The sequence below is a fragment of the Acomys russatus genome, chromosome 21, assembly GCF_903995435.1.
Source record: "Acomys russatus chromosome 21, mAcoRus1.1, whole genome shotgun sequence".
Classification (NCBI taxonomy): Eukaryota; Metazoa; Chordata; class Mammalia; order Rodentia; family Muridae; genus Acomys; species Acomys russatus.
The window spans coordinates 13,902,727-13,928,066 of NC_067157.1; the positions used below are offsets into that span (position 1 = coordinate 13,902,727).

General features: G+C 42.7%; 1 protein-coding gene across 1 annotated transcript; it reads right to left on the reverse strand.

Annotated features, from left to right (window-relative positions):
* Positions 1 to 1,436: 1,436 nt before the first annotated feature.
* Positions 1,437 to 25,014, reverse strand: Hdac2 (histone deacetylase 2). The gene is made up of 14 exons (XM_051164233.1): positions 24,849 to 25,014; positions 15,695 to 15,807; positions 14,687 to 14,804; positions 12,839 to 12,913; positions 12,570 to 12,708; positions 10,014 to 10,155; positions 9,307 to 9,399; positions 9,117 to 9,225; positions 5,630 to 5,770; positions 5,299 to 5,407; positions 4,603 to 4,733; positions 3,927 to 4,082; positions 2,260 to 2,317; positions 1,437 to 1,797 (listed from the first exon to the last, which is right to left on the reverse strand). Exons 1-14 carry the CDS (start codon positions 24,898 to 24,900, stop codon positions 1,767 to 1,769), a joined length of 1,467 nt encoding a protein of 488 aa, XP_051020190.1. The 5' UTR covers positions 24,901 to 25,014; the 3' UTR covers positions 1,437 to 1,766.
* Between the last annotated feature and the right edge of the window lie 326 nt (positions 25,015 to 25,340).

Consider the following 25,340-nt stretch of genomic DNA (forward strand, 5'->3'; position numbering starts at 1 on the left):
CCTTAGACCTTCCGTTAAGTTTGGTGTCAAACTGTGGTCTTCACTTCTGAAAGTTTTCTATGGCTTTTTGAAGTGGTTTTTCTTTTTCCCTGGCCTCCCTTCCCCCCCCCCCCCCCGTATTTAAATCTCACTTTTGTGACGGACAAATGAGCTTATCTTTCCCTCACTATGGTCATTATTTCTTGTTTTGACTTTTTAACCTTTGTCTTGACAGTCTATTGTTACTGGTCTTATTATGTACAGTCAGTTTCATACATTTGTACAAACTATGATTACTGAGACATAAACGAAGCCTTTGCTCTCCCAAACAATGTGGGCTGCAGTTCGTGGGCATCAGTGTATTTGTGTTGTCCCTAATCACCTGTACTGGAACTCCTTTAGTCTCACAGGTTTCGAAGTACGAAAACAGCCTCCCAGACCCACCCGCGATGTTACTTAAGACATAGTTTCAGTAAATTCATACAACAGAACTTAACACGTGGCAATTATTATGCTGCGCGTGTTAGAGGGCAGATCACAATACTGGGTTAAGTGTGCAAGTGGCTAGCTTTCCTTGCTTCATCAATACACACTGAGTCATCTTTGCAATGAAGGGACCCTGCCTGCTCCCTGAGTTCTTGACGTCATAAAGAGTATGGACTGTTGACAACACACTGCAAAAGGGGCGGATTCACAGATATGGTGACCCAACCCTCACAACAATGGTAAGACCTTCTCCAGGACACTGCCTTCTATGCGTCTGTTCTTCTAATCTCAAAATAAGCAACCTGGTCCTAGCAAGTACAGTTGGGAAACTCGAAACATTTGTGTGCTTTCTACTGTAACAATCCAAGCTTAGGTGAGAGCACGCTTTAACTTCTATTCAGGTGCAGCGACTGCCATAATCCACACTGAGAAGGCTCAACTGATAGGTGCCAATGACAAATCATGCTAAGCTTTGTTTCTTTGATTAGAAATCCTGGCTGTGAACCAGATTTTGCTAGCAGAGTCCATTTTACATTGACAACACAATGCAAAGACGTTTCTACAGCCTACAGTCTTTTGTGTACGTGGTAGAGGTGTGTGTGGGTACAACCCTTAGAGACAGGCAGAGACGTATTCAGTTGCTCTGTGAAATTACAGGCTTCTCTTTCCATTCTCAATTTACAATTCTAATTTTTAAGTCTTTGGTTCAGTTCAAAGAGCTTCATCCCAATGTATAGCTTATGAGTTTTAGATATAATTTATGAAGTCCCAGGCTTCCTGACACTGGCTGAGTTTTAAAGTGACACAGTGTTTTCTACTGTAATAAGAAATGCCTGTTAGAGGCAGAAGGCACTGTGAAGACCAAGTGATGGTCTCTCACACTGAAATGACCTTTGGTAGCTCTAGTCCTACGGAGCAACAACTCACCAGCTTGCAAACAAGCTTCTGTAATAAGCAGACAGAAGACGATCCAAGTACAATTTTTTAATAAAGATAATTACAAAAGATGGAAAAAATCAGCTCAGAAAGGCCAATTGCTTCTTTAATAGATCCAGTTTTGGACATAATAACACATCAATTTAAATACAATCACATAAAGCATGGTGGAAAAAAAATTTGCTTCATAATTAGAAAAACTCACAATAAAACTTGCCAAGAAAAACAAAAACAAGCCATTTTGAAAATAAATACAGTCCATGCCAAAACAGTATAAAATGAAGCCAAAGTCCTCAAACAACAAAAGTTTCTCATCCCAGTATCATCTCACTTTTTGAGAGCTTCCTAAAGATGGGGAGTCAAATTCAGGGGTTGCTGAGTTGTTCTGATTTAGCTCTGTTGAAAGAGGTATCATGAAATATTAAAAACAGCAGTCTTGGTTTAACAGCACTGGCCTAGCTACTGATCAAGTCATAGATTCACACCAAGTAATTCAGTGTTGTTTCTGTGCTACGAAAACATGAATCTTCCCAGCGGTTTTACAGTCAAGCATTGCATGTTACCCTTTAAAAAGGCACACAGCTGTGAGTGGCCAGGCATGCGTGCTTGCTTTTGACACAGAATCTCACTCTTCAGTTCAGACTGGCGTCTTAAAATGCCAGTGTCTCCCAACACTAAAATATTACAAACGCAGTAATTTGAGCATCGTGAAAACCATGTTCCCCAGACTCAGGACATCTCTTACAGTAAGATGTTCTCGGGTTTAGGCTAGTATCTCTTAAGTGTACATGGCTCTCTATCCCCCCGCTGCCCCTCCCCCACATGGATCACCTTTAGAGCGAGAGAAGCGCCACTCACCCTTTGGTATCTGTTTTTTCACCACTGTTGTCCTTGGATTTGTCTTCCTCCTTAACATCTAACGACAGAAGAAAAAGATTAAAGCCTATTTAGAAATATAAAGTGTATGCCTTTCATCTTAAATATAGAAAGCTGCGCTATGGAGTTTCACTGCTCATGAATCCTGTCATTAGAAGTGCCGTCTTAGGTTCTGCTGAGTGATGTCAGGCATGCTGCCCACGTGATGGCCTGCCCCCCTTTCTGTGAAGAGCTTCAGAGCACAGAGCAGTGCAGCACACAGGGAGGGACACTGAAATGGGCGGGCTCCCAAAGGACAGACACCCTCAGGCAGAGGGAGGAACGTAAAGGACTCCGTGGCAAGGAAGCAGTGGCGGGACAGAAGGCTGAAGAGGAACAACAGTTAAACCCCACTGTTCTGACCTTACATTTTTAATGACCACTAAATTGAAGTTCTAAGTTTCCCAGGTGTTCAGAGCGTGCTGCAACGGCCTAACGACGAGGTGCAGGGAAACTGGCACTCTTGGGTAATAGACACTGCAGGGCACTGACGTCACCTTTCATACGAATGTTATGTGCTGACAATGGCAATTTCACTACATTTCAGTTTTTAGCTAATTTTGGCTAGCTAAACTTTTACTCACAGTGCCAAAGGGGTGGTCGTTTTTATTCTGTAGGTTTTGACATACAGATTTTTGTCTAAAAGAGCAATAATTTTGTCTAGACTACTAAGAGACAGTTTACCTTTTTGGTAATTGTAAAATAGTAAGAGACACTTTCCTATATGGAAGAAAGAGAAAAATGCAGAAGGGATTTTAAAATGAAAAGAAACTTGAGTTGGCTGAGGCGGCACACCTCTGCACTCTAGCTTGAGTCCAAGGCCATGGTGGTGAGCAACCAGAGAGCATCCAGGCCTATATAGTGAGGCCTGTCACAATTAACAGGTCAACTAAAACCTGCACCATTATCACTGTTCATACGAAGGAACATGGTGAAGAGACCACTGCCCCATCCCTTATCCCTGTGTAGTACAGCACAACCAGACATCTAAGGTCCTCTAGGAGGTGCTAAAATGGCACACTAAATAAAGCATTGCGAAATACACAATGACAACAGAAACTACCCTCCAAAGCCCAGCTGCTAAGTCCCTTCCTTTCTTTCCTCAGTTTTACTTTAATTCCTGAAGAATCTTCATGTTTACAGCAACTTTTCAAAGCTTATGGAACTTAACTTTTGCTTCACTAAGTCAACTTTAAATAGTTAAAAATTATCTTAGAATTTTTGCTGTGCGACGATGTCCTGCCATGCTCAAATGCCAGCACATAGGAGGACAAAGCAGGAGCGTCACTGGGAGTCCAAGCTCATGGAAGTACAATAGATACACTGCAGTTCTGCTTCATGGTCCAACGTTTGCAACTTCTCTCTCATTCCCACATTTCCTTCTGCGACATATAATATCTACTATTTTTGTCTGTTATTAAGAGATAAAATTTCTATATCACAAAGAAAATGTGATCATACACACTTTTAAAAGCCTTAAGCCAATTCTGAAAGCGTTAAGCAAACGTAGAGGTAAATAACCACGTACACAAGATGCACCCACCCAGACCTCTGAAAAGCCACAGTGACTCTTTAGGAACAACGAAATGGTCGCCCAAACAAAAACTGACCTGTCTTCTTGTCCTCTGTCTCCTTCTTGTCTTCTTCAATTCTAGCTTTCTTTGCTCCCTTCTTATGATCAGCAACATTTCTACGACCCCCTTCACCTTCGTCCTCAGAATCTGAAAATTCTTCGTCACAAGCTATCCGCTTGTCTGATGCTCGAACTGATACAGGAAAGATTTAGTGAACTGGATGATAATAGCCACAGGCTGTCCGACCCCTGCAGACATCTACCTATGCAGAAGCAGTTACTGCACTCAACTCAGCCCACGGAGCGAATGCAATACTTTCCCCATGTATCAAGCTCCTACTTTCTGGACACAGCCACAACTGTGTAGTCACATAAAATGAAAGTGGTGATAGTCAGGCTTTGAGACATCAGAAGCTAAATCTACACATACTTGAAACAGAGACATTGACAATCCCAATCCATGCTGGGAAACATGCCCTGTGTACCTTCAATTTAAGTCTTGTTTTGTTTTTTGGTTTTTCGAGACCCTCTCTGTGTAGCCTTGACTGACCTGGACTCACTTTGTAGACCAGGCTGGCCTCGAACTCACAGCGACCCACCTGCCTCTGCCTCCCGAGTGCTGGGATTAAAGGCGTGCGCCACCACCGCCCGGCTTTAAGTTTTATTTTGATACACCACAAAAATGTAGAACTACATATCAAGGGCTTTCTCACTGGAAATTCTCTTGTCCGGGTCTTCTCCATCTTCGTCTCCGCTGTCCTCGTGAACAGCATCTTCAGGAATAGCTTGCATCTGAACACCAGGGGCATGTGGTAGCATGCGGAGATTCTCAAATAAACGCTGTCTGAAGGAACACAATTCATTAGACAAACCCGCTTTATGTAAAGTTCCTATTACACACAGGACAGACGTTCAATAAAAGCACCTTTCATTTAGCTAACCACTGAGCAAAACAACACTGAAGCTCCAATCCTTTGCATGTATCAGCTAAGTGACCCCACAGCACCTGAGATGTGCACTGTTTTCGTGCCCCATTTGATGATGAGGCAACAAATCCGCTTGACCAAGGCCACACAACTAGTCTATGGCACAGACGACACAGCCTATACTGATGACTTTAGACAAAAAGCTTTAACAAAATGTTTCATAATGCAAACAAAGCATCCACTTTAATGGAAAGCAACAAAGTGTAAAATTTAGTGCCCTTGGCAAGTTAAAATGCATTTGAATAAAAATGTTCTATTTACAAAGGTTGCATATTTGTGTAGATTAAAAACATCAGTGTTCCTAAAGTTTCAAATCTTTTTCTTAAAACAAAGGAAATATCTGATGCACACAGCTAAAATAGCTTTCTTTACTTGACCTTCTATAGCGTCCTGAAATTTCATTATGGTGAAATTATTTCTTACTTTATCTTTTCCATATATTCTGGAGTATTCTGGTTTGTCATGTTTGAAGGACTAATATGCAGTTTGAAGTCTGGTCCAAAATACTCAAAGTAATCATTATATGGCAACTCTATTAAAAAAAATAAAAAGCAAGTTATACATTGAAAGCTTAGTTTCCATGTAAGCTTACAAGCCTAACCCAGATCCAGGTGGAAAACTACTCCCAAAGGGAAACTTGGGAGCGAAGACTCAGGCCGCGGTCTCACTCATCAGGTGAGGTCACACAGTCTAGGGGCGTGGCTGTAGCCTCTCCCGTTCATGTAGCTCTACATACAACAACTGGAACACCTACCATTGGGAATTTCACAATCAAGGGCAACTGCTGTCTCATACGTCCAACACCGCGCAACATTTCGGATTGTGTAGCCACCTCCACCAAGCATCAGCAACGGCAAGTTAAAGGTTTTTACTACTTCTACACATTTAGCATGACCTAGGACAAAGAAGATTTGGATAGCAACAAAATATGTATTTTGTAGCAACTTAAAAATAGGACCTTAAAAAATGATCAATACAAACAAAATTTTACTCAACCAAAATAGGGTTTCTAGATAGCCAGGCACGGAGGCACATGCCAGCAATCCCAACTCTCGTGACGCTGAGGCAAGCGGATCAGAATTTGGAGGGCAGTGTATACTACATAGCAGGCCCAAGGCGTGTGGGGGTGGGGGCAGGGGATCATGATGAGGACTGTATCCAACAAATAATTTATATTAGTATTAAAATATGCACGCATGTATTAACAAACATTCATGTGAGTTCACAGAAGGGAGAGAAAAATCAGAGCAAAGAAACACAATACACATCCTAAATTGTGTTTCTCCCACACAGATACTTGTGACTTAACTATGGAAGCCTATACCATAGTTTGACCATAGATTGTTCTTATATGCTGGTATTATGGATAATTTTCCTAACTCACCTAAGATTACAAACCTAACATAGGGACAAGTTACCAGTAACTTTTTGTGTAATTGCACATTTTTTTTTTTTTTTTTTTTTTTTTTTTTCTTTTCATGTTTCCTCTTTAGGGGTTTTAGACTTAATTTAAAAAAAAAAAAAAAAAAAATCCCAGCCAGGGGCAGTGGTGCATGCCTTTAATCCCAGCACTACAGAGGCAGAGGCAGGTGGATCTCTGTGAGGTCAAGGCCAGCCTGGTCTACAAAAGTGAGTGCAGGACAGCCAAGGCTACACAGAGAAACCCTGTCTTGAAAAAACAAAAACCAAATGAAAACTTACAAAAATAAAAAAATCCCTCTGTAGTGACTCTTGCTGGTCATGAGATGATGGCTACTCTAAACATAGAGGTCACTGAGTCTTTGGGTCTGGTTAATTTCAGTGTGTGATTTTTGTTGTGGTTTGGTTTTATAACTTTGTTTTTATAACAAAGTTTAAAATATTTGGAAAAAAATTAAAATGGCACAAAGGGGGTGGAGGACCATTACCTAAAGAGCTTGTTTACAGTGTTTAATTCTTTGTTTTCTTCATGCAGTTGTCAACTAGGTTTCTTCTGCCAGAACAAGTGTTTCTTAGACCAGACCATCTGGACACTTGTGAGGACAGAAGTCAATTTATAGACTACAAGGAAAGAAAGCAGGCAAAACCAGCATTCTCCTTTCTACCACCCAACAGCAGGCAGCATCTACTACAAAGGGATTTTATAAAATAGGCCAGAACTCGTAAGGGCAAGCACGGAAAGAACGTAACAAGAAGAGCATAATGAAGGTGGGGTGAGCTGGACAGCAGCTGGCTGCCTGACTTCCCTAGGCCTGAGAGAATGTAGCTGAAGCCAGTCCTAGAAGTGTACTCTAAGTCTGAAAAATGGAAGTGCAAAGATCCTCATGTGCCTTACACAAACGAACATCTGCCTGCTGAAATGCAATATAAATTGTACTGTAGAGTCCATGCAGTTTATAATGAAAACTACTTTTCAATACAGACATTATAAACTTTCCGCTGAATGGGGTTATTGCTCATTGGTATAATATAGGTCCCCAGAGAAAGGTTCCTAGAAAGAAGGAAACATCAGACTGGTCACGTCAGGAAACTCATATCTGCTTTCAAATGCTAGATGGTTATTAACACGTTATGGTAAACAACATGAAAGTTCTGTTAAGTGAATGCTGGCCTATCAGAAAAGTGAGGAATTAATTTTGTGTGGCTCAACTCAATACAAGTAGAATAACAGAGCATACCACATTTCTAAGGTTGGTCTGCAGAGTGTAATCATAAGTAGTTGTGAATATCTATATTTAGTTATTTATAAAGTTCTATAAGAGAATTCAAACCAAGATGTCAACTTTGTCAACAAAGTTCACACAGAAAAAAAAAAATCTCTATCGTAATACTAGCAATGTGCATGCTAAGCCAGTTCTGATCCAAACATTAATAGCGTATATGAAGGTTTATTTTTTAAAAAGATTTATTTTTTAAATTATTTCATTTATTTTTTTGTTTTTTGTTTTTTTTTTCAGACAGGATTTCTCTGTGTAGCCCTGGCTGTCCGGGAACTCACGGAGATCCCTTGCCCTGTCTCTTGAGTGCTGCTGGCATTCAGGGCGTGTGCCACCACGCTCAGCTTCGATTCATTCTTATACTCTAGAAGTTCACTGCATAATGGCGACTAAAGACTTTGATTTAACATTGACACCTCAGCACACCATAAGGTCCTAACTATTAATTCGGCAGCGCTACTAAGCCCTTGTGCACCTGCCCTCATGAAGACACCTAAGAACATGTCCGACCGTCACACTAGGTAAATGCTGAGGAGAAGGAGGGCACACTGACGAGGCAGAGGCAATAAAAAAGAAGCAGAGAAGTCTATGTTCCATTAGACCCGTGAGGAAACTTAGTCCAAACAGCAGATCAGAATGTTAGTGACAGAGCGCCCAGCAGAGAATAGCAGAATATACTTAGAAATTCAGTTTAGTAATGAACAAAGAAAAAACTAAGCAAATAAAAAATTCAGAATAAAAAAGTGAGTTGTGCAAGTAGGGAAGACTGCTAAGCTGAAAACACTGTTGCTCCTAAGCCATGAACATGCAGTCCAGATTCTTATGGCTGGGAAATGGGAAGACAGCGAGCACGTTAGAATAAAGTGAGGGAGGCCGAATGCTCATCTTCTGTAACAGCAAACAGTTTCATCAGACAACAAGGTACAGGTTTTCTTGGGAAAACAAACAAACAAACAAACAAAAAACAAAAAATAAACAAAAAAACACTGACAGAACTGATAAAAACATGGTACAGGTTTTTTGAAAAAAATATAACAACAAAAAAAAACCTGATAAAAACACCGACAACTCCTGTCCCAGTTGGCATAGCAACAAACTAACTATTCATGGATAAATCTATAAACATAAATCTATCAACATAGAAGACTCGATGGGGAACAAGACTAACTAGTCAACTAGTCAGCCACACTGAAAAAAAAAAAAGATAAAAATCCACTAAAAATACAAGTACTGAAGTACAGACTTTGGCATCAAGTTAGCAAGCAGAAGATAGCAATGAAAATTTTAATTTTTTTCTTAAAATATTTTTTAAATGTGTATACTGTGCATCACATGCATGCCTAGTGCCTGAGCACATCAGAAGAGGGAGCTGGATGCCCTGGAAATGGAGTGAGCCACCATGCGGAGGCTGTGAATCAAACCCTGGTCCTCTGCAAAAGGAACAAGTGCTCTTAACCAGCCCTCCACAAAGAGAACTTCTATGGGAGGTTCTGGGGAAGGAGGAGAACCACTTTGCGGGGACACGATTACCACTGTCATGCTTACCTTTGACAGTGAGATTGAAACAGCCGAGTCTGTCCCCAGACAGGGAGTCCGCGCCGCACTGCAGCACCACAGCGCTAGGCTGGTACATCTCCATCACTTTTGAGATTATCTAGCCAGAGAAGACGACACCTTAGTACCAAAGGATAGTTTACAACTCTATACAATTTCTATTTCGGAAAGCAGTACTTACAGGCTTAAAAATTTGTCCATATGATTCGTCGTCTATACCATCTCTCATGGGAAAATTGACAGCATAATATTTTCCTTTTCCAGCACCAATATCCTAAGGCACAGAAATAGGTATCAAGAGACTATTTCATAAGAAAAAGTCTGACATGTTTTGAAATGATTAAAAGACAAGCAACACACTTTTCGAAAAGGAAAAGAAAAACAAGTAAGCGCATGTTCCGGTGTTAGTAGAAGGACTTTTAAAGCTCTAGGACAGTTTTTAGAGAAGAAACCTAACAGCAACATACAGTTAATACACATAAAACACAAGTCCTGTAGTTTGGGCTGGTGAAATGCCCAAACAGGTAAAATCCAATCAGTTAGATGCCCTCAGGATCCACACACAGGGCAGGGAAGAACTGACTCTTGCATGTCACCCTTTAACATGGCACCCTTATGGCCCTCCCCAACACACACAATTTAAAGTTCTTACAAGCCTCAGTGTGACTAGGCACTCAGCTGGCCCACAACCTGACAAATCACCACAGTGACTAATGACCCAAACAACTGCTCAACTAACGCAAGGCTGCATCTCTACCAAGGAACACAGGTGCCTAGGTCCCGCCATAAATACATAAACAAGGCAATAAACAAGACAACACGGCTCCTCCGGATGTTAGCAGCCTCCTAAGCTCATCTCATAACTGTTCTGACAGAATTTGATCTTACCCTCAAGTCTCCTGTCCCAGGAAAGTATTCCCCGTATTTATGGAATGAAACAGTCATCACGCGATCTGTTGTGTAAAAGGCTTCCTCCACACCATCCCCGTGATGGATGTCTATGTCAATATATAATACTCTCTGATGGTACCTGAAAGGAAACCAGAAGTAAACCGCAAGGAGGACACTGCTTCTTGATCTTACGCAGACTGTTCAAGCCTTCTTATGTCGCAGCCTGTCTAAGAGCATGCAGACGCTGGAAGAGCACGTTTCCTTTGGGCAGTGAAGGGAAGTTAGTACTCCCTGAGGCTAACTTCTTCTATACACTTTAAAAACAGCCATACATGCCTATATATTCACAACTCAACTCAAGATTATGCCAATTGCTACATTAGAAAATTTCAGCATTGCAGAGCTTAGTAGTCTTTGAGAGGCACAGACAGGTAGATCTCTGAGTCTGAGGCCAGCCTAGTGTACAGTCCAAATTCCAGGACAGCCAGGGCCATACAGAAAAACCCTGTCTCAAACACACACACACACTGAAAAACAAAAACAAATCAAAACCTACCAAAAAACAAAATCCAAAACACCACCACCAAAAACAAAAGGGGCGGGGCGCGGAGAGGGGGGCCTAGAGATGGCTCAGTGGTTGGGAGCACTGGCTGCTCTTCCAGAGGACCAGGGTTCAATTCTCAGCACCTACATAGCAGCTCATAACTGTCTGTAACATCAAGATCTGACACCCTCACACAGACATACATGTAGGCAAAACACCAATGCACTTAAAATAAATAAATTTAAAAAGATTAAAAAAAAAAAATCCATGGCAACTGTTATCTTTTATAGTCCAGTTATTTTTTTTTATCCTTTTAAACAGCTTGAATTGAGTGGAGTCTTCGATCATTTCCTTTACCGTCTTGATTTTTTGAGAGTTGTGTTGGAAAATAGGTATGCCACCACCACTCCCCAGTTTCCAATGGTTCAAAGGTAAAATCAAACGAATATTTTATGACGTGACAGTTATGTGACAGTCAAATTTCCAGATCCACAAAACTTTCTATAGCAACATGACCACATATTTACACATTCTCTCTGGCATCCTTTGTCCTATGACTGTGACAGATCACAAGTGCTCTTCCTGTCACTTCACTGATGCTCTGTACACTACAAATCAGTCTCAGCAACAACTCAAGGGCACCGTGGAGTCACTCCACAACAGAATGACATGGCATTAGTTCCACACCTATGTTAACTGCCAACAGAAAAAAACTATGTATATAAACAGCCACTGGTGCTGCAAAGTCAGCCCAGTGGTTAAGGGCGCTGGTTGCTGTTCTAGAGGATGTAGGTGAAATTCCCAGCACCCACATGGTGGCTCACAACTGTCTCTTAACTCCAATTTTGGGGGATCTACAGGTCTGCTCTGGCCTTCATGGGTACTGTACATGTGGGTGCACAGGCATACATGCAGGCAAAACACCAATATACATAAAATAAAACCCCTCCAAAACTAAATCCACCGTTTAAAGCAGTAAAATGATTGTCTTGCCACTGCAGCTGACGTAGAACATCTTATTAGCTAAAGACGCCACATCTGTGCTAATATGACGTCAGCCAACATTGCCAAAGAGGCACTCAGCAGCTCTCAAGGCACAGGAAAGCACCACTAAGAAAATCTACAAAACTGCAAAGAGCGGGCTTCACTAGAGCAGAATTTCTTCACAGAGTTGAAGAATGAAACACGAACATAGTTTTCAAGTGGCCAATTGTGTTCGGAGAGCGAGGAAAGCCGCTTTCCAAGCCAACGAAACTGTGCTCAATTTTACCAGGTGAAGCAACGTTCAGACAAATTGAGCTTGCTCAAGGCTGGGCTTCGAAAGAACAGGAGCAGCAAATTGCTCAGGGTGAAAATAGTGAAATAAACCTCAAGCAAATTAAAAATGACTTCAGGTATTTGTTGGTTTGGTGAGCTAAATGTTTAGGTGGCGTTTAAGGTGCCAATGCCACGTTTTAACTGGTGGGAAGCACGTGTGGATCAAGATCACAAAAACAAAGTCAATAAAATCGGAAACACCATCTACTAAATTATTACAGTTAGCAGTAAAAATTAATATAAATCTCCAAACTCCTAAGTACCTTCATATTCTCTGATGAAACAGCAGTTAAGAATAAATTCCCAAAACCCCTTCTGATTCAGATATAGCAGTGTCTGTGAGTAGGGAACAGAGCGTTACTGGATGAGGAAGTGGGGTCAGCCAGGCTCATGAAATGGGTAGGCAAACTTCCTGTAAGCCAGGTTTCAACGTTTTGTCTTCAAGTTACTGTCAGCTCGCACGCCTCCGGACTCCCAGCAGTCATCTGTATTTGATAAGCCTAAGTTCATGAGGAGCACTTCACACAGTTTTAGACACCTGTGCTGCTTCCTTCTTCCTCTCCGCAGAGCAGCCCGCACTTCCTCACACTTCCGCACTGGCCGCAGTGAGCCCAGGAAGACTCAAGCACCAGCCCATCAAGACTTACGTGATAACCCTGACGGTCCCTTTTTATCAGTCTGAATTAACTTACTTTAGTAATTCGAGGATGGCAAGCACGATGTCGTTGACATAGCAGAATCCTGATGCTTCTGACTTCTTGGCATGATGTAACCCTCCAGCCCAATTGACGGCCATATCAGTCTGCTGTCGGTTTAACTTCACCGCCCCAGCTAAGTGACAAAAGCAAAATAAAGCAAATAAACCTTGTAACCACCATTAGAACTTCTGCTTTAGACAAAAACTAAAAAGAGCCATAACCCCTTCAGATCATGTATGAACTGACCGACTCAGGAGACTTACCAACTGAGCCGCCGGTAGAGAGCTGACAAAACTCAAAGAGTCCATCAAACACTGGACAATCTTCCCCAACGTTAACTGTGGAAGACAAATTTCATTAAAGTCAACTCATCATGCAAATTATTGAAGGTTTTTTCTTATATACTATTACAACTATTTTTGTTTCAGGCAATGACACAACAGGGCATATGTTCATGGTAGTAATATAACATTTGTAATTGTAAAATATAATTCATATTTTATTCAAGATAATCAAATTGTTATCTGTGGAATACCACAGATAAAATGTTCTTATTAACATTTTAAATTTTTTTGAGTATTTATTTATCTTATGTATGAGTGCTCTATCTGCATGTATATATACAGGCCAGAAGAGGGCAACAGATCCTAATACAGATGGCTGTGAGCCACCAAGTAGTTGCTGGGAATTGAAGTCAGGTCCTCTGGAAGAGCAGACAGTGCTCTTAAGTGCTAAGCCATCTCTCCTGCCCCTTATGAGGATATTGTGAAGTATCTCTACCCAATCGGCAACAACAATCAAAAGCCTAAAGTAAATTCTTGTTTTCTCTTTAAATATGACAGGAAATGAGTCTAAGTTTAAAAATTAAGTAGCTGTAACTCCTTTCTATCTCCTCACACACACTGTATCCCTAACCTTGAAGTGTATCTTAGCAGCATAAAAACATTAACAGATACTTTGTTTTTTCTGTGGCTAAAATTGACTTTAGAAGATGCTAAGAACTAAACAGTTTGATATAAAGACACAGAAGAAAGGGTAGTTAAGAGCAGAGGCTACCTCATACAGATACATGACAGGCCACACCATCATGACATGGTTGGCTCCTTGTGCTGACAGACAGAAGATGTGTGTGCCCCATGCTCAGGCACTCTTCACACTCCAAGGTACAGCCCTTTAGGAAGAGGACAACTGTTCTATACACTTACAAATTCCAGATGCTATTTAGTTTTTGGCTGCTCAAATATGATTAAATGTAAGTCCGAATTATAAAGGTTTTAAGCAAATCCTTTCATTTATGCAAGGGCTACCCATAACTCACTAAGAAAATCCCAAGTGAAAAAAACAAAAACACTTGTAGATTACTATCTGTCGGGTTAGAGCCCTGAATCAGTCAAATGGGCTAGTCGGTGGTAGAGAAACACATTAAGTCTATGAACTTGGGAAAGTCTTATCACCATGGAAATCCACCTCTCGCGGAGGAAATGGCCCCAGCACTAAGCTTCAAAGGGCAGTATCCCACATGACTTAGGAATTGTGGCAATATTTTTTCAATTTATTACCAGTTTCTAATAACAAAAACACTTTCACCTATAATCAGAAACCTGTAGGACAGTAACAACTTCACTAATGTCCCAACAAAGGGGAAAGACTGTTCATATCACAGTGTGCACAGTGTGCTGACGGCGCAAACAAAACACAAGTGCAGCAGCCTTAATACGGGAGCCAGAAGCAGTGAGTCTCTTTGTGAGTGCGAGGCCAGCCTGGTCTGCACTAGCAAGCTCCAGGACAGCTAGTTACAAAGTGAGACCCTGTCTCTAAAAATGTGAAAACACCACCACCACCAGTCTATTTTTCTTTTGTAAAACAATGTGATTTCCCTACCGATCCCAAAGTTATCATGGGAGCAAAATAAAAAACAAAAGACCAAACTCACACTCAAATAGGTTTGTTTTCTAAAGTAGCATTAATATTGATCCAATGACCTTCTGAATTAACAGTTATATTAATACTTCAAACTACTAAAGCAACCCCTATTCAGGCAACTCTACACATAAGCCTTGAAATTACTTATTTGCATTCGCCACTACTAAAATGTGTTATTTACAACGTACATCTCTGCATCTGCTTACTGTACTCAGACATGTTATCGGGTCTTATTGATCGTAGGAATTTGATATACTCATCACTGTGGTATTTAGTCATTTCTTCAGCAGTGGCTTTATGAGGCCTCTGAAAAGAAAAATACCAGGATATTGGAATTATTAGTGGTTAAATCAGAACTATCAAATGCTATGTCTAAGTTCCCATGGTCCATCTCCTCAAATTAGCTGGATCCACCTGAATAAGAAACTACAAAGCTATTCCAAACGCATACACGTGTCTTTCAGGCAGCAGTCAGCCCCTCTGAAAGCTAAGGCCACTCTTGTTTAGTAGAGATAGGTCACATGGTCACAGACTCACCCATTGCACTGGCTGCTCTCCACCCACGATGTGCACCAACGCGTTCAGACAACATCAGCTTACAGTCTACCTTAAGTTCCATTTATTCTGGTTTTGGTTCTTAAGAGCTGAATTTCACTTATGGCAGACTGTGTCTACAAGGCTTCCCACGTCTCTAAAACATCCTCATCTTAAAATTCCTATAGCACTGTCCAGCCCTATGTCAAGCCCTCTTCTCTGCAGTGATTAAGCATTATCCTGTTTTGTATATTTTATATACACCAGCGTGCCCACGTGGAATTAGAAGACAACTTGGGGGAATTAGGCTTCTACTTCAGCCGTGAGAGTTCTGAGGAATGAACAGAGCTCAGCAGCTTGGTGACAAGTACCAATACCTATTAAAGCAACTCACCAAACCCGATCAATTCTTTCTAGCAGCAGAGGCAATTTGACAGTGTTGTCACAGAAACATTTAGTATGTTGGACAAAACTATTCTTCAGAAACACAGGCTCAGACTGGGAGGTGTTTCAAATGATAAAAGTGGAGAGACTATACCTCCTATACCTTAAGCTTTCTCTGATAAAACAGCTGCTTTCTTTCCCATCTTTATATGCATCTCCCACCACAATTAAGAGCTTTAAATATTAGTTTACAAAAGCAATGCCAATGGAGTACTTACATATATTTCCATTTTTCGGTATAAACCATAATTTAGCAGCAAGTTATGAGTCATCCGAATTCTATGAGGCTTCATAGGATGACCCTGGCCATAATAATAATTTCCAATATCACCTAAAAGAGAGAAAAAAGGCCATTAAACAACACAGACGTGTGTGTGTGTGTGTGTGTGTGTGTGTGTGTGTGTGTGTGTGTGTGTCTCCCCGTGTCCCCGTCCAACATTATAAAGCATTTATCAGCAGGCACGGTAGCGCATGCCTGTAATCCCAGCATTCAGGGAGGAAGAGGCAGGAGGATCTCTTTGAGTCTGGTCTATGGAGGGATTCCAGGACAGCCAGGGCTATACACAAAGAAATCCTGTCTGGAAAAAGCAAAAAACAAACACAAATCGCAAAACAATTTTAAATTTAAATATATTTGATTAATTCTTTCCCTACCTACAGTCCTTCCAGATGTTCTCCCTATTTAGCCAACTTTAAGTTCTAGCGTTTGAAAAACAAACAACAAAAAAGGTAATAGAACATTTATCTAGTTCTTAGCATTAGCTTGTATTTTTTCAGCTCTAGAAAATGCTACCATTTATAATTATAGAGATGCATAACATACACGTATGTTAAGTAATGTAGCCAAAATTATACAGCAGATAGAAGCTACATTCAGATCCAGGAAGGACAGATCACAGGCAGTAAATATTCTTTTGTACTGTCATTGGCAGAACAATGTCAGGGCAACAAGAAAGTAACAGCAGGATCAAGACTAATAAGACAAGAATACAGTAAAAATGCTTTTAGCTAAAGCATGGTCTTTGTTAGTTTAAAGAATATGAACAGAATAAATGACCTACCTAATTTATAAAAGTAACTAACTTGTAACTATGGGGGCTTTTAACTTGTCATAATTTTGAGGCCTTATTCTATGAATATTCATTCAGCCTAAAAGACATATTCACAGGGGCAGCCAAGCTGCAAAATCCCTCCGAAGTCGTCTTGGGATATAGATCAGTGGCAGAACACTTCTCTAGCATGCACAGGCCTTAGGTTTAATTCTTCAGCACAGAAGGGATGGGGGTGGGGGTGAGGAAGAAAGGGGAAAGAGAGGAAATGTAAGGGGATGTGGAAGCGGGGCTTCTAACAAGGCGGGTGGGGGAGAGAAATACAGGACAAGGGAGGAGAGTAAAGTAACAATAAGGATGCCTCAAGAAATCAAAAGCAATCATACTATTGTCCTAACATACCTACAATACACACAAGTCAGTGTATGAACATGTGCTCCCTCCAAGAGCCGTTATCCAAAGGAAGAGAGGACGCAAGCAAGCAAGGGCCAATACTGGGTAGGCATGAGAAGCCCCCTTTGAGTTGTTGGTCAGGGTCCTCCAAGACTCCCAAAACTTTATAGGCTGTTACCTTCAGTTGTCCCCCAGAGGTAAAAGGTAAGGCCCTATTGCTGAAGACACGAGGCACTTCAGGGCACAATAGGCCCCTGAGCTGGACCGGACCTGACCTGAAAGCTTGCTCCTCCTTGAGGACTAACTACCCTTTATGTTACGAAAAGGGTCGTGTAGACTTCCAGAGGATGGAAGCGTCCAACAGCCCTACCCAGCTGTGACGCCTATGAGCCACAACAGTGACCACCGCATGAGACCCTAAGGGTGCAGTAGTGGCACATACGCCTTGGCAGTAACCAACAGCTTACTAATTAGACTTAATACCCATTCAGCAGGGGGGAAATCATGCCTAGTACTGGAGACCTAGCCAACTTCCTAGGACTACTGAAGTTATGGATCTTGGAATAGAACTTACAATTGCTCTTTACTAAACCAACATAAGCCCTATCTGCATTATAAATTTGTCCATATACACACAGGTAGTCCTCACCTCGCATCACGGGAACTTCTCTTTGCAGCAGAGACCATCACAGAAAACCACAACCAATTGAAATGTGGAGTTGTAGAGCTCAGCACCAACAGATACATCAGCAACACAACCCCTGCACCTAAGGCTCAGGGACCACTGGGGAAGAGGAGTAGACAGAGTTTAAGGGCTACAAGAACAGAGCTTGCTGTGAGATTGTGTGTCCTAGAAATGTCACCAACATAACTGGCTAACCACGGCCTGAACAAGAACATCAACTGACATGCTAACGTACATCAAGGAATGCTCAGGAGGCCTCAAGCCTAAACGAATCAAAGAAAACAGAGGTCATGAAGAAGGCAGCCAGCAGGTGGAGGGCTATATAGGAGGGCTCAGAGGGAGGAAACAGAAGAAAATGATGTAACTAGTATTTTACTCTCAGCCAGGCACAGTGGTGCATGCGTGTAATCCCGGCACTCTGGGAGGCAGATGTAGAAAGATCTGAGTTTGAAACCAGCCTGGCCTACAAAGTGAGTGCAGAACAGCCAAGGCTACACAGAGAAACCCTATTTGAAAAACCGAATAAATAAATAAACAATAACCTCAAACAAACGAACAAACAAAGCACCCTTTTGCTGGTGTGACAACGCAAGCCTGTAACAGCAGCACTCTCAGAGGGCAGGAGACTCTACGAGGAGTAGGGTGAGAACATTAATTTTGCTTCTTGCTTTTTGTTTTTGTTTTTTGAGATAGGGTTTCTCTGTGTAAGAGCCCTGGCTGTCCTGGAACTTTTTTTGTAGACTAGGCTGGCCTTATACTCACAGAGCTCCACCTGCCTCTGCCTCCCAAGTGCTTAAAAGGCGTGCTCCACCATGGCCAGCTCAGCATCAGCTCTACAGCATGATGATTTTGTACACATCTACTTCTTAAAAGATCTGCTTCTTTCTTAAGAAAATGTCTTGCGAACTGATTTTTTAAAAAAATGTATTTACCGTGCATGTGTGTTTCGCCAGTACGTTTGTCTGTGCCTGTTGCCCATGGAGCGCAGAAGAAAGCATCAGATTCCCTGGGACTAGACTGCTGTAAGCAACCATGGGCGTGCTGGGAATCCAACCTCAGTGCTCGGAATTGAACCCAGGTCTTCTGAAAGAGCAGCCAGTATTTTAAGCTGCTGAACCATCTAGCCTCCTTCTTTTTTTTAATTTCATGTACCTATGGTCTTTTTGTCAGTTACATAATTTGGATATTTCAAACGTTATTCCATTTTTGTTCAATACTTAAATATTCTTTTACCAATCAAGAACATCCAGAAAAACTTGACTCAACATAAAAATATGTAAGCCAGGCGAGGTAGTACAGTCCTGTAATCCCAGCACTTGGGAGGCAGAGGCAGGAGGATCTCTGAATTTGAGGCCAACCTGGTCTACAAAGCAAGTCCAGAACAGGCAGGACTACACAGAGAAACCCTGTCTTGAAATAAAAAGATAAAAGGGTATAATGTGCTAAAATTGGGGCAACAGTCTATATTCAAATGTGCTTCTGAAAAAAACCCTGCATCACAGTAAATGGAGTAAAGATAATAATTGGAAATCCCATTAATTCAGGATAAGCTTTTGATTCCAAGCAAGTGAACAAAAAAAAAATCTGTACTTTTCAGATCATTGTAAATTTCAGGACTCTGAAACGTACTGTCACCCTACACCTAGATAAGCTGTCAAAAGCAGTCAAGGGTGAAGAAAAAAAAAAAAAAAAAAAAAAAAAAAAAAAAAAGAAAGAAAGAAAGAAAGAAAACAAAAATGAAAATACCGTGTTTTTGTCTGCCATACAACATTAGTTCTGCAGAAGGTTTTAACACCACTAGTCCCTCATTTTTGAAACATCCTGAGTCTGGATCTACACAATACTGTTTTCCTCCATTTTGTAGCTTCTCTAAGCTTACTTTCTCCAAAACCTTTTAAACCCCAGTTTCCTCACCTGTCTAACAAATCAAGAGCCTGCCACTGGCCAGGATGGCATTAATGTGCGTACCCAACTACACAGGGACACCGGCTCTGTCCTGTCTTTTCTCAGGGAACAATTAATTCCTGGGTCCTGGGTCACTCTATACCATCTCCTTCTCCACCTCAAAGACTTACAGCTGAGAAATATAATTTCAGTAGCTTCTCCTCCCTGGGCTTCAGGTTAACTTTTTATTTGATCTAAATAAAGGTCTAAAATTCATAATGGCCAACGCACAGCCCTTGGTTAGTCTATACAATCTCAACGCACAGTCAGTCTCAGGCCCATCTCATGCTCAACCCGGAAGTCACCATTCCCCATCTCTAAGGCCATGTCCGAGCCTCCACCAAGTTCTTCTTTTCCTCTATAAAGCACTCTCAGACTCTATCTGAAAGACAACTGTTTCATTTTATGTAGACAACTACGCATTTAATGTTTGCTTCCAGCCTGCATTCTACTTTTCACCAACTCTCTTAAGAGAGTGGCCTCCACTTTAAAAGCTTCAAGACACTCCCTAAAGAAGTCAAAATCTCTTTCAACCAAGTTTGCTGCGCCTGGCCCTTTACGGAGCAGCCCAGCATCCTTGCTCCCCTAGTTCTCTCTGGGTCTCCTTTCTAAAGGCCGGTGAGGTGCATTCTCTTCCTTGAGACGCTTGTCTGGCTACCAGGGGTTCCCTCTCTTGGTTTGTTTTTGGTTTTTTTGAGACAGGGTTTCTCTGTGTAGCCTTGGCTGTCCTGGACTCGCTTTGTAGACCAGGCTGGCCTCGAACTCACATCAATCCGCCTGCCTCTGCCTCCCGAGTGCTGGGATTAAAGGGGTGCGCCACCACGCCCGGCTTCCCTCACTCTATCTCTATCACAAACACCCCTGTGTTTCATACGTAATCTTTGTCTATACGGCACCTAGCAGTGACTTCTGAACCCAAATTTGACTTCATCTCCAAGTATAAGGTGCCCAAACAGTGTGAGACTGATTAACCAAACATCCTTAGAATAGAACATCAATCTAATGGCGTCACATTTCGCTTTGCTAACATAAGAAATCTGGCTTTTCTTCACCTACTCCAACTGTTAAGGAAGATATTAAGGAAGAGAAACAACCATTAATACATGAGCGGGGGGTGCGGGGGGTGGGAGAGCAGCAAGAAAAAAATTCCACAAAAGAAAAAACTTTGCTCCAGCTGTGGTGGCACACGCCTTTAATCCCAGCACCTCGAGTTTGAGGCCAGCTTGGTCTACAAAGCGAGTCCAGGACAGCCAAAATAACATAGAGAGACCCTGTCTCAAAAAACAAAAACAGAAACAAAAAACAAAACAAAAAAGAAAAAAGAAAAGAAAGAAAGAAAAAGCTTTGGATTCCAGGTGCTAGTCTTTGCTTAGACATTAAACCAAGGACAGCGTAGGTAGGAAGGTGGTCGTGTGGCAAAGCCCTATCCACATCCTTCCTGCCTGTAACTGTTAAGACTTAAAAAGGGGGATGGAAAGCTGGCCATGGTGGCAAACGCCTTTAATCCCAGCACTCGGGAGGCAGAGGCAGACAGATCGCTGTGAGTTCAAGGCCAGCCTGGTCTACAAAGCAAGTCCAGGACAGCCAAGGCTACACAGAGAAACCCTGTCTCGAAAAACAAACAACAACAACAACAACAAAAGGGGTGGTGGTGGAGAGGCTGGAGAGCTGGCTCAGTGGTTAAGGCCACTTATTGCTCTTTGGTTTCCAGCCTCTACCTCTGTGGTACCTCACAACCACCCCTAACTCAGCTCCAGGGGCCCCAACACTCTCTTCTAACATTCAAAGGTACACACAAGGCATACTATGACATGCAGGCAAAACACTTATACATATAAATCTAAACAATTTTTTTTTTTTTTTTAAAAGAAAGAATGTGTACGAATGAGTTCTAACTACAAAATTTATAAGGATTCTCGGGTCATTTCTTCACCAACAACTCTATGAAACTTTTCTTCTGGAGGGAAGAGGAGAAAACTTGAGTAGTGACAGACAGAAAAACAAAAATGGTAACTGAGAAGCAAGGAAGCCTGTCTGATAGGGTGAATGTGAGGGAAGCCAAAGGGACAGGGGATTTGGGTATCATCACCTACCACGTTTGCATGCTGTGTGTAACAACAACAGTGCCCACAGAGTGCTGCAATAATTCATTAGTATGGGTCTGTGACCAAAAAATAAGTATGCTTTCCTTGGACACTAAAGCAGCTAAAAACTCATGCAACTGTACTTAAAACAAAACACAACCTATAAGACACTGATACCACTATTCTAAATAAAAGTAAGATAAATCTGACAACAGCTGGCTGCTCTGTAGAATTCTTGTTATCTGTTAAGTAAATTGTACATTGGGAGGCGTGATTTTGGTAACTGCTATAGTCTACATTTGTTTTGCCAAGTGCTTTTCTCTGGACCAAACACTTTGATTATGATTACGGTTATCTCTTTCAGAGAAAATCATAACTGAAAGTGATTGGTGGTTAATTCTATAAATCGTGCACACACTCAGCTCTGCTATACAGTATGCATTAGATATTAGCATGATTGATCTCATGCCTCACCCTAAACAGGCACAGTTTACATTTCTAGATAAGGTATTAAAAATGTGAGCACGGCACTCAGAACCAAACACAGCTCCATCGGGTTAAGTACCCTGGGCAGAGAAAAATAACATCGACTCGAGATCAGGATGGATCTCGGTGTCTGCCTAATTAGCTCTATATCACTTTACAAAGTATTGCTCTTTTAATATATAATAACCAATATTCAGAAACGTGTTTCTGGGAACCATGGAGACTAGCGATAACCACAGCTCACCAAGGAAGCACAACTCTGACTTCTCTTCTGGGAAGAGACAGGGCCCCATGGTGGATACAGAATTTGATGCTTCACTCTTTTCCTTTTTTTTTTTTTTTTTTTTTAACTTCCTTTTACTTCCTCTACCAACCAAGTTAAGCCAGCTAACTTAGACTAGTCTATTACTCAAGTCCCATTACTATTGGCATTGTCCTCTGCCACCCCGACCCCTCTGTGCCTCTGAAAGTCGTGTGCTTTTTTCTGTACAAAACTTACTACTTTACTTGCACCTTGTGTTGACAATTTACTAAAGACAATTAAAAAAAAAAAATCACTGCTACTTTTTATAAACCAACAAGAATAGGGTTTTGGTAATCAAGATATAAGTGTAGAGAATTCTATCTGTAGTCTAGCATACTAATACGCGTTATAATTATGGCATCAATTTAAGAATCTCAATTTTGTTAGCTTGCCCGCAAAATGCAAATATTTAGAATGAAAATAAGTTAAGTGCATTCTAAAAGCATGTTAAGTGAGAACCACAGACAACCCAGCAGATTTCCACTACCAGTTATACAGTTGGTTGCTTACAACCAGTTGCATGGGTGTTAAGTCAAAAATCACATAACTGAAAAATACCTCCATCCATCCCATCTCCATGACCAGTGCCTATCCCATTCCCCAATACATGAACCCAGGAACAAATAACTGTTCAAGACACAGCTAGAGAACTGTCTGGTTCTACAGTTCTATAGGCCTAGTGAAAGTTACACGCTAGAGTTCATCACTGAAACAGCTGACAGCTGAGGAGACTGAGCACCAAGTTCAACTGTTGCACCTTCTCCTTGGCTCTACCCTCCAACAAGAGCAAGCCTTTACTTTAGAAAGGCTGTCATAATTTTTCAGATGAATTTGCAGGGTTACATCCTTTCCAATAAATCAGAGAACGCAGGACGGGTTTGCCACAAATCCAGCTTCGCAAAGCAATTCACGTTTGAACTGACACGTTCTTCCATCTCTTCTTCCCATGATGGTATAATTTCAAAGGAATGCATTCAATTCATGTGCAGTCCTCTCAAACTGCCATTTCAGCCAGACCATGGTGGCACATGCCACTTGGGAGGCAGTGATAGGTAGATTACTGTGTATTAGAAGTCTACGTAGTGAGCTCATGGTTAGCCAGGGCAACACAGTTAAGATCCTGTCTCAACACAAAAAGCTATTTTAGAAGCCTTTTCAATTTTGTCCTAGCTTTCTGTAAGGCCTTTAATTTTCCAGCCTGTGACACAGGTGGCTATTTTATTTAAAGCTTGTATTAAAAGACTGTCAAACTAAGAGAACGCACGACTATTTCCATGTTAAGGTCGGTTTCATTCTGCTCAGTTCTGCAGGCTCTTATCTACCTTACCAAGACACTGTGACTTCAACACACCAAATACAGAAAACAGCTCCCAACTCAGTATTAAGTCTTTCAGGTCAATGACGCTAGTTCTGTCAAATTTCCTTAGTCTTTTCTCAAGAGTTATCTTGAGTGTCTTACATTAAGAGTTGTCTTGGGTGAAATCTGTTAGACAAGGCACGACGCCAATTAGTGTACCGAGACCAGCTGAGCCCACAGAACTCAAGACTATAACTGCTCATAATCCAAATCAGAGAACCCTTAACTTGTACCATCCACTGCATTATGAGCTCAGCCCTACCTGTTTGGAACATTTAGTCCATTTCTCAAAGTTTCCTGCAGTAGGGTCCCTGCCACACGGAGAAAGACTTCCTCAGAGAGATGCCCAAGCTCTCTCCTAAACCCCCAGAGTGGGATTTAATTGCACATTGAACAAAGAGCAGTAAAGAAGGGTGGTAACAACCTCCCACAGAGGCACGCCAGGACCCATCAAACTGGAACTGTCTGTAGGCTTCCCTCCTTCTTACTACTTCCCCACAGGCCTACCTATTTCCAACTCAAAACCCCTTCATTGTCACCGAGGAAGTAAAGCCCTTTTCATTTGAACCCCGAGAAAGTGGCGCTGGAAGAACCCAGCGAACAAAGGGGAGGGATGGGGTTCACGCAAAACACGAGCGAGACAGCGCCGCTCTGCGAACTTGGACCCCAGCCAGCAGGAACTCCTCCGCAGCCCCACCCGGGCGGTAGGGTCCGGGGTGAGGCTGGAAGCGAAGAGCAGACACATCTCGGACGAGAAGGGGGACCCGGCGAGCGGGGGAGGGGACAGAGACAGGGACGTGGGGGCGGAGCTCCAGGCCGCCGGCTTTGTGCAGTCAGGCCCGGGGTACTGACTGGGGTTCCTCGGGGACAGGTCCGAGGTAGTGCACCCCAAACCTGAGCGTGCCCGAGGGGAGGACCTGAGACCAGCGAGGGCGGGTGTCTCCGAGACACGACCGCTAGGCTAGGCCGTGTTCGTGTCCCCTCGGGCAGCCACCCTAAGCACCCCGAGCCGCGCGTCCGCCCCACTGCGCCCTCCCTGCAGCCCTGCTGCAGGCTCCCGGGCCACTCACCGTCATAGTAGTAGCACACTTTCTTCTTGCCGCCTCCTTGACTGTACGCCATGGGCTCGGGCCGCCGCCTCCCGGCTGCGGCTCCTCCTCCGGCTGCTCCCGCCCGCTGCGGCCCGGCGGCCAGACAAGACGGCTGAAGAGGGGACGGCGGGCGCGGCGGCCCGCGGACCAAGGGCGGCCCGGAGGGGGGACCGGTGCTAGTGCCGGGAGAGCCGGAGAGCGAAGAGCGGGGGGCGGCAGCGGCGCCGACGCGCGACACTCGGCGGGGGAGGCCCCGAGCGGCGGGGTTGGGAGGCGAGCGCGACCACTGCAGAGCCACGGGGAGGGGGGAGCGCGGCTGCGGACCAGGGAAGGGATCAGCCCGGAGAGGATGTCAGCGGCCGGGGTGGGAACACTGCGCGGAGTCATTTGTCTCACGCAGTGTGGAGGTGCAAACAAGCGGACCTCGGCTGGGCACTCGGAGTCCGGGACCCGCACCTCTCCAGTAGCCCC

Bases quoted from the DNA above. Each gene is read 5' to 3' on its own strand.
- Hdac2 (XM_051164233.1), bottom strand. From the start codon at position 24,900: ATGGCGTACAGTCAAGGAGGCGGCAAGAAGAAAGTGTGCTACTACTAT. The intron at 14,805-15,694 runs GTAAGTACTCCA...TTTTCTTTTCAG, and splicing joins ACCGAAAAATGGAAATATAT to AGGCCTCATAAAGCCACTGC. The intron at 4,734-5,298 runs GTAAGAAATAAT...GTGTTCCTTCAG, and splicing joins GAATATATGGAAAAGATAAA to ACAGCGTTTATTTGAGAATC.